At 31.9% G+C, this 8,329-nt stretch overlaps 2 protein-coding genes and 1 non-coding gene across 4 annotated transcripts; 2 read left to right on the forward strand and 1 right to left on the reverse strand.

Annotated features, from left to right (window-relative positions):
- The first annotated feature begins 1,849 nt into the window (after positions 1–1,849).
- LOC125830279 (autophagy-related protein 8C-like) lies at positions 1,850–5,109 on the forward strand. 2 transcript variants are annotated; one of them, XM_049509496.1, is made up of 6 exons: positions 1,850–1,956; positions 2,145–2,207; positions 3,828–3,883; positions 3,967–4,019; positions 4,775–4,893; positions 4,979–5,109. In XM_049509496.1, exons 2-6 carry the CDS (start codon positions 2,171–2,173, stop codon positions 5,083–5,085), a joined length of 372 nt encoding a protein of 123 aa, XP_049365453.1. In that variant the 5' UTR covers positions 1,850–1,956; positions 2,145–2,170; the 3' UTR covers positions 5,086–5,109. The 2 variants fall into 2 exon arrangements, with proteins under 2 accessions (XP_049365453.1, XP_049365452.1); XM_049509495.1 differs by lacking the exon at positions 1,850–1,956 and having other exon boundaries at positions 2,102–2,207.
- Positions 5,110–5,355: 246 nt separating this feature from the next.
- TRNAG-UCC (transfer RNA glycine (anticodon UCC)) lies at positions 5,356–5,427 on the forward strand. Its single transcript has one exon. It is a non-coding gene; the product is annotated as a tRNA-Gly (tRNA).
- Positions 5,428–5,923: 496 nt separating this feature from the next.
- Positions 5,924–6,827, reverse strand: LOC125830280 (uncharacterized). Its single transcript, XM_049509497.1, has 2 exons — positions 6,678–6,827; positions 5,924–6,366 (listed from the first exon to the last, which is right to left on the reverse strand). Exons 1-2 carry the CDS (start codon positions 6,825–6,827, stop codon positions 6,103–6,105), a joined length of 414 nt encoding a protein of 137 aa, XP_049365454.1. The 3' UTR covers positions 5,924–6,102.
- Positions 6,828–8,329: the final 1,502 nt, after the last annotated feature.

Raw genomic sequence — 8,329 nt, forward strand, 5'->3', positions numbered from 1 at the left:
TAATGACTTGATTGTTATGTTGTTGCTATATTCGTGTTGGATCCTCAAAAAATTAAATATTTTTTGGAGGATTTGACACATAACCATGACATTGTATGAAAAATGTTGATTTCTTGAATGATTCTTGAGTTCTATGTGAAAAATGTTGATTTCTTGAATGATTCTTAAGCTCTAACTATCGTCGATGTAAAAAATATACACACAAGCAAGTTATGTTGCTTGAACTCTTCAAAATTGTTGCCACAATCGTGCTGAATTCTCCAAAAAAGTATTATTTTTGAAGGATTCGAGCAACATAGCCTGATTGTATAAATATTTTTACACCAACAATACATAGAACTTAAAGACTCATTCTCGAACACGTGTATTGCGCGTGTATTCTATATTAATTAGTATAAATTTCTTAAAAAAGAAAAAAAAAAGGAAAATTGGAAAAATCGAGCAGATGCAAGAATTTCATATGAAGACCTAGCAAAATAAGTCACGTAATTAATATAAAACAAAATTTGAAGATTGAAGATGCAAGCAATGAACAACAAAGAGCAGAAGAGACAAAAATTATTATAAGCAAAACTGAGGTCTACACAACTTAAAGGAAAGTTAATTGAAGAAACTAATATAAAAAAGAATATACCTTCATCCAGAGAGTGTTGTGCATACACCAAATTTTGAACATTTTAAAGAACAAAGCATTAAAATAAATTGACAATAGACCAAAGGCTAAAGCTATTGGTTTCATAGAATGTAAAAGGATATGAAAAGTTTTTTAACATATGGAAGCTAAAAAGAAGTAGAAAACAAAAGAAATTTGTAATGTCATAACTAAAGAATTAAAGTACAACTCTTGGAATTCAAATTATGTTATTATGTAATTAAAATATTATTATTTAATTGGACATTTAATCATTTTAATTAAGTAGAAGGGTAAAACGGTAATCCAACTTTGAGATTAGGATAAGTAGAAGGGCAAAACGGTAATCCAACTTTGAGGTTAGGATAAGTAGAAGAGCTAAATGGTAATCCAACTTTGAGGTTAAGAGCTTTCCACTTTTAGTAATATATGATTTTAGTAGCATCCAACCAACAACAACATAAGACAATCCATCTTCATCATGTGTCAATGCCATTTTTCAGTTGCAATATGATCTTCCTTATAATTAGCTTAAAGAAGTTTTCGAGTAATGGTAAAATTATAAAATTATCTTTGTGTGATAACATAGATATTATAGGTTTGAATCGTGGAATCAATAACTTGTACTTGCATCAAGATGTATAGATGACCTATATCACTTTTATTGGAGGTATAGTTCTTTCTTAGACCCTACGTGAATGCAGAATACTTTGTGCATTAAACTAATCTTTTTATGATTTTTCTTATTAGCAAGGCAAGAGGTCAGTCACACTTGTGTGAGCTCATATCAAAGTTGGCTGCCTACATCACATTTAGTTGGGTACAAATTTTTATTAATTTGCATAAACATATAATACTTTGTGCATCAAATTTTCTTAATAGCAAGGCAAGATATCACCTTCTATTATTATTAGTGAGTTTCGAATACTGAATAGTTAAATTTCTGGCATATTGATTTATTTTTAAAAAAAAGGCAAATACTTTTAAAATTTTGTAATTTAATTGACTAAAGAATTCATTAAAATAGATTAAAATTGATTCTTTCCTTAAATATTTTGTGAAGAAATTCTAAATCAAATATGGCAAGTCCCATTATATACGCAAACCGCCACAACCACGCAAAGAAAAACGCAGTCGGTTTCACCTTTTAAGTCATTCCACGACGTCGTTTATTACCCAATCCAAACATATAAATATAAATAATTACATAAATAATTCGCAATAATTCATAGAGTTTTCTTGTGAATTTAAACATAAATCATTAAGTTTCGTGTACGATTCAGAAATCAGAAAAAAAAACCCAATTTGTTCTCTGTTGAATTCTGGTAAAATTTTTGTTAATTATTATGATTCTTGATTTTTATGTGTAGAAAAGTTCATATATTAAAGTTCACATTTTTTTTTTGTTTTCTTGCATTTTTGAGTAAATTTAGAGATACCCTTTTGCTTGAATTGCGTTTATAAGTATATATTTATGTGATTCTGATGTTCTTTAGATGTTTGAAATTTGCAGCAAGAGATAAAAGTTTGAGTCTTGCAATGGCTAAGAGTTCTTTCAAGGTTGAACATCCTTTGGGTATGTTCTTTTTTAACTTTTCTTTGTTGAACATGATTTGATTATGCTTAAATTGAATTATTGGTAGACAGAGATGATAAAGTAGAGGGTCTTTTGGAAATCGCCTCTCTACCTTCACGAGGTAGTGGTAAGGTCTGCCCGCTGACCCATTAGTGGGATTTCACCGGGTATGTTGTTGTTGTTGTAGAGTAGATGTGTACAGACTTAGTGTGTGTGGATTATATGTGTATACATATATTGAGGATAATTATTGAGTGCTGATCAATCAATTTATTTGTATGATAATACTAGTTTCCTATATAAAATTGTAGTGCTTGGTTGAAGAATAGTTGTGCTATAGCATCCAATAGTGTCTATGTAGGTCTGCCATTTGTAGACATACATGTGTGTGTTATTGTCACGACCTAAGTACAAGGAATGTATTGTCCGCTTTGGGCCTAGACTGACAAGGATTTGTCTTTCAAGAAGGGCCATATCGAGCCATAAAAGCACTTACCGTGTGAACTTGAGCTATGTCGTATAAATCTCTTCACTTTCCTCTTACATTTTGATGTGGGATTCGTCTAAGATGTCATATGCACCTCATCTTTAGAGTTATCATTAGCTTGCCTTCTGTCAAGGGCATCAAAAACGCCCTAAGCAGTCCTAGCTGAGGTTTTCCCCTCTCATACCATATTTTTCACGATTCAAATCCATGGCACATATTGTCCCCTTTGGACCTAGTCCCAAACGGATTTGTCTTTTGGGCTATGCACATCGGGCCCTAATTATGCATGTACTATGTGAACTTGAGCTATGCTTTATAAAGCTCTTCACTTTCCTCTCCCATTCTGAATTGGGATTTGCCTAAGGTGTCATTTGCATCTCATCTTCAGCCAGTCCTGCTTGACCCATCCTCCGTAGGTGGCGTCACAGTTAGTTTGCGTGCACACGCTGTTGGTGCAGCTATACCCACCATCCAAATGCTACATCAGCTTATGTTGGCAGGTGCCAGGATGTGGGTAGTTTAGTGATGTTTATGCTTTGTAGCCTCCGTGTTACATTGTATATATTTGAATATTTCTAGATGCCTTTTGAGGGTAATTTAATTGACTAAAGCTAAATATTTGGTAAAGCAACAACCAGATATGTTCTGTTCTTAGTCTTCCTGAATCTAGGAATATACCTGGTGCATGAATTCATTACTAAAGTATCAGGGCATAATTGCAGATTTTAGCTAAAACGGAGCTTATTCATATAGACAACACCAACTAGTTGAGATAAGTGTGCCATTTAGAAAATTTCTAATTTGCCTTAGAGGGAAATATTTAGTATGGGAATGAATTGAGTGGAATAGCTGACCCCAACTGATTTTGCAGTTGATTGTTTGATATTCTGATTTGGGATTGCCGACTAGTATAGGAAGTGATAGTTTTTGATGCTTTTCTTTCCATATAGCTTCTAGATATCAGATGTGGTACCTGTTCTTATGATGTTCTTTTCTTTTTCTTTCGAGCATATCCTTATTTACTTGAGCTGATAACTTCCTGGTGTCTCCCTTCCTAAGAAAAGCCGGGGAATGAGACAAAAAGGATGTATGCAATTTTGCTGATGTTTTCAATGTTTGTCCTTTTTAAATAGAGAGGAGACAGGCAGAATCTTCTCGCATCAGGGAGAAGTATCCTGACAGAATTCCGGTATGATATCTGTTGTTAAAAAGGTCTTACTCTTCATTGATACTTCAGTACCCTTATTTCTCATGGCTATGTTTCCCATTCAGGTGATTGTTGAGAGAGCAGAAAAGAGTGATATCTCCGACATTGATAAGAAGAAGTAAGTTGCTTCTTTGCTTCTATGCCTTTCCATGATGATGGTTGTTAAGAATCAAGTGCTCAGTTTTGATACATTAATAACACCAATTTTGTGTTCACGTCCAACTGTAAATTGGTTTTGGCATGCAATTTGCTTGTTTAGTTTGTGTTTTCTTTCATGGTAATATTTGACTTTTGGGCACATGCGTATAGCTATTTGTGTATCATTCTTTCATAATGTAGGTTTATTTTTCTTAACAATAATTACTAAATTCTGGCTCATCATGTTTGTCATAGTTCATTCAAGATTAGGAGAGTTTCTTTCGTATCCCCTCCCCGTGCAGACTGATGAGTTTTGTTGTTTGCCGTGGATGTGGATATTAACACGGTTAGTTGGGAATTGATAGATCTTGTGAATGCTGGTTGTAGTAACAAAAGTTTGGCAGAATTTGTCTCCAGAAGTGATTATAAAATCGGAGTATTTAATAATGTAATGATATTTTAATGTGGTTTGTCATGGTCGCCTCTACAAGGTAAGGGTGAGATCGGGCGTTGGTGCTAAAATAACTAATAAGTAGCTCTAGGTACGTCAGGTGTTTCTTCCTTCCGCAGTTAAACACAGGCTGATGCTCGAGTGTCATGCCTACTTGTTACGCAATAAACTTCAATATGTTAACAGAATTAATCTCATATTACTTGATTGTTGTCGATTGTTTATTCCTATGTATAAGTAGATCCGATAGGACCATTATTTATTTGTCTTACGTTGTGACATAGGTACCTCGTCCCCGCTGACTTGACTGTTGGCCAATTTGTTTACGTGGTCCGAAAGAGGATCAATCTCAGTGCTGAAAAGGCCATATTTGTCTTTGTCAAAAACATTCTGCCTCCAACTGGTAAGTGAAGTAGATTATAACATAAGGTCTCCATACTTTTCCAAGACATTTGTCTTTGACATATCTTCCTTCCTTCCTGTTGCAGCTGCTCTGATGTCTGCAATTTACGAGGAAAACAAGGATGAAGACGGATTCCTTTATATGACATATAGTGGTGAAAATACATTTGGTTTCCTTGATCTTGGGAATTAATAATTCAAGTTAACAATCTGTATTGTAAATAAATATGCTACCACTTTGATTTGTTCATGGATGGTTTAACTGTGAGATGACTCTTGTTTTTTGTTAAAGAAATGCTCATAAAATGTACAGATGACAAGTCTTTGCACACTTATCCCAATATCTCTTTTATCTCATGAAATTATAATCCTTCTGTCCATTTATTAGCTCAATTTATTTCAATCCAATGACTCACATTTTATTTATTAATAATAAGCTTCCCTAACAAGGAATGTCAACAAAGCGTTTGTAGTCCAACGGTTTGGATAATTGCCTTCCAAGCAATAGACCCGGGTTCGACTCCCGGCAGACGCAGTTTCTTACTTTTGATTTTTTTTTTATCTTTTTCATGGTGTATTTGGATCGGATAATGTTTTCCGATCTTCCATTGGTAGGAAACACAAAATATAAATATGAAATTCACTTATTTTTTTAAAATGATATTTTTTAGGAAAAATATTTCTTCCTACCAAACACACCATTAAGCTTTGAACTGAACTAATTTTAAACGAGGAAAGATTATAGAGAATCGTTATAACTAGAATAATTCAAACACAAGGAGCAAAGTACACTGACACTCGGTTTTGATGGAGTCGTTTAGTTTGGGTCCATTATGTAAAAAAAAAATCATACGTTATATGTATCTATTTCATGATAACTTTAGATATACGATGTCGTCAGTGGGACTGAAGTTAACATTACGATAGCCAAAGTGCGGCAAAAATAACTTTAGTCCAATTATTTTTAGCTGAGTTCAGGAAAAATAGGACTAAAAATAAAATGGTGTTACCAAAACAAACTCCCTGATCAAATTTCTTATTTTGAGACTTCTATAGAAATATACGAAATAAAATCTATATTTATAAATTATAATAATTCATAATACATCAAATTTATTTCAAAACGTTACAACTCAAAATTTTAATAATATTTCATAAACCATGCATAGAAAATTGATACATTAAAATATAAGATATTTAACCATTACTATTAAATAGAGTAATATTTTAATTCCCTATCAACAGCTTTCTTCAAGAAACTATTTTCTTCAAGTACCATTTGAATTGGCAAGAACCCTAAACCATTAGCCATAGCCACCATCATCTCCTTCATCTCTTGTTTAAATTCTTCCAAATCCACCGTCCCATTCGAGTCGCGATCGAATTGAACGAAGATTGAACTATAAACTCGAGAAACCTCGTTTGGATCGGTTTTCACATCGATACCAAAATGTGTATCGAAGACCCTCAACCCCTGCAATCAGTAGCGAAATCAAAAATTTTGTTAAGAATACTGCTCAAAATTTAGTTAGACATTATGAATATAAAAAATTTGATGATATTGTAATTTGACATGTGGGGTCTTAAGAAGATGATGTGTACCCTGACCTTATTCCTACCTACCTTTGTGAGGTGAGGTCGTTTATAATACAAAATGTTTTAAAGGGTAATAGAAAATAATCTTAGAAAAAATTAAAAATATACTTTATAGAAAATAATCTTTTTGAAAAATAAAATATTCTAGCTGACTACCCTTTAATCTATATGGCTCCGATCTGCCCTTACCTGCAACTCTTTCAACATTTCTGAATAAGAAAGTATGCCATCATGATCTTTATCGAGATTGTTGAAGCGCTCAACGATGAATTCGCTGAACGCTTCTTCGTCTTCCACGAAGCTAAGGATTGTGGCACCATCAAGAACCTCTACACTCATTTTGTGGTGTTAATTTGTAGCTATTGAAACACAATAGTCAATTAATGAATATGAATAATTTGTAGCTTGATATTCTATTTATACTATATGCTTTTATTGGAAGACTACCAATTTTGAGTTGGTAGTTTTGTCTAGTAGTACTTGTTATTGTAGGAGTCAACAAGACTAATAAAAGTGTGTATTTTGAATTTTTGCACACAGATTAATGACATAGTCGGTTGGTTGGTCGTACGGGTGTATATAGATCGAGTTGGTTTGAATTTTTTAATTATTGAATTAAATTATTTATATTGGATTTTAAAATCTATAAATTAAACCAAAAATATTATAGTCGGGATTTTCAACTTCAAGTTTTTCAATTTTCTCGGATTTTTCGGAGGGTTTATCAATAAAGAGCCAATTTTGTTGAAAACGTGAGATCTCAAAAAAATAATTTTTTTTAAATAGAACAAGCTAGTGAATTTCAAATATTGAATGGTCAAAACGAAACAAATAAAAAATGTCATTTTGGGACTAAGAAAACTCAAAAGCACTATATGTTGTTTTAGACACTAGTATTGCAAAGCCACCAGATTATTAGTAAGCATGTAGACCGGTGGACTATTTAATATTTGAAATTCACTTGTTTATTTTATTTAATATTTTTTATTTTTGTAAATTTTAATTCGAGATCTCACGTTTTAAAATTTTTTTCCAAGTTGTATAAGTAGATACAAGATAAATATATGTAGTATTGCTAATCAAGTTTCAAATCACAATTAAATTGTCTTAATCTAACTGTTCAATATTTTTAATAATTAATAATATTAATTATGTAAAGAGTTTTCGTGTTGGCTTGTTGATTTCACTACAATTTTGATTATGTATGATATCTTTTATTATTAATTTATTGGTCCTGATACAAATTTGGTATCTGAAAGAGAACTTCTTTTGGGATTACGATTTAGGACTTAGAATTGTTAATTACTTATTTCATAAATATAATTTTATGTTAATTTTTAAAACTTTTGTCTTTAGACTTTGCAATGTTATTATATGAGATTACGCAGATTTGAAAATTTATTCGTATTAAATATAACTATAATGAAGTGATAAAACAAAGCCTATGTAAAATTTCTTAAGTTTTATGAATTTAATTTGTGCTATGTTTATGTTTTAGATAATTGTTATTGAGGTGAATTCGAGGTGTGTGGGATCCACACAAGAATGTAGAGATGTTTAGAATCAGAGTTGTCCATCGGACATATCAGACAAATAATTACACTTAATCATTCAACTTATTGGATATCGATTGATTTGATATCAAATTAGCAATTATCGAACGGTTATCGAGTGATGTATCGACTAAATTATAGAACCAACTTACATCTATTCTTTTTCTTTAATTAAAATCACAACAAGAAAATACATATCATTGCTTTAATTAACTTATGTCTCTTTTTTCATTAAATATAGGAAAAACTACATAAATGGGCCACAAAACTCAAAATAATTTGAGGAAC

The sequence above is a fragment of the Solanum verrucosum genome, unplaced genomic scaffold (assembly GCF_900185275.1).
Source record: "Solanum verrucosum unplaced genomic scaffold, falcon-dt-bn FXZP01000072.1, whole genome shotgun sequence".
Lineage (NCBI taxonomy): Eukaryota > Viridiplantae > Streptophyta > Magnoliopsida > Solanales > Solanaceae > Solanum > Solanum verrucosum.

What these genes read in the sequence shown, in the direction of transcription:
- LOC125830279 (XM_049509495.1), top strand. Translation starts at nt 2,117, where the DNA reads ATGTTCTTTAGATGTTTGAAATTTGCAGCAAGAGATAAAAGTTTGAGT. An exon ending in TCCGACATTGATAAGAAGAA is followed by an intron (nt 4,020 to 4,774) that starts GTAAGTTGCTTC and finishes GTTGTGACATAG; the next exon opens with GTACCTCGTCCCCGCTGACT. An exon ending in AAACATTCTGCCTCCAACTG is followed by an intron (nt 4,894 to 4,978) that starts GTAAGTGAAGTA and finishes TTCCTGTTGCAG; the next exon opens with CTGCTCTGATGTCTGCAATT.
- LOC125830280 (XM_049509497.1), bottom strand. Translation starts at nt 6,827, where the DNA reads ATGAGTGTAGAGGTTCTTGATGGTGCCACAATCCTTAGCTTCGTGGAA. An exon ending in AAATGTTGAAAGAGTTGCAG is followed by an intron (nt 6,367 to 6,677) that starts GTAAGGGCAGAT and finishes TACTGATTGCAG; the next exon opens with GGGTTGAGGGTCTTCGATAC.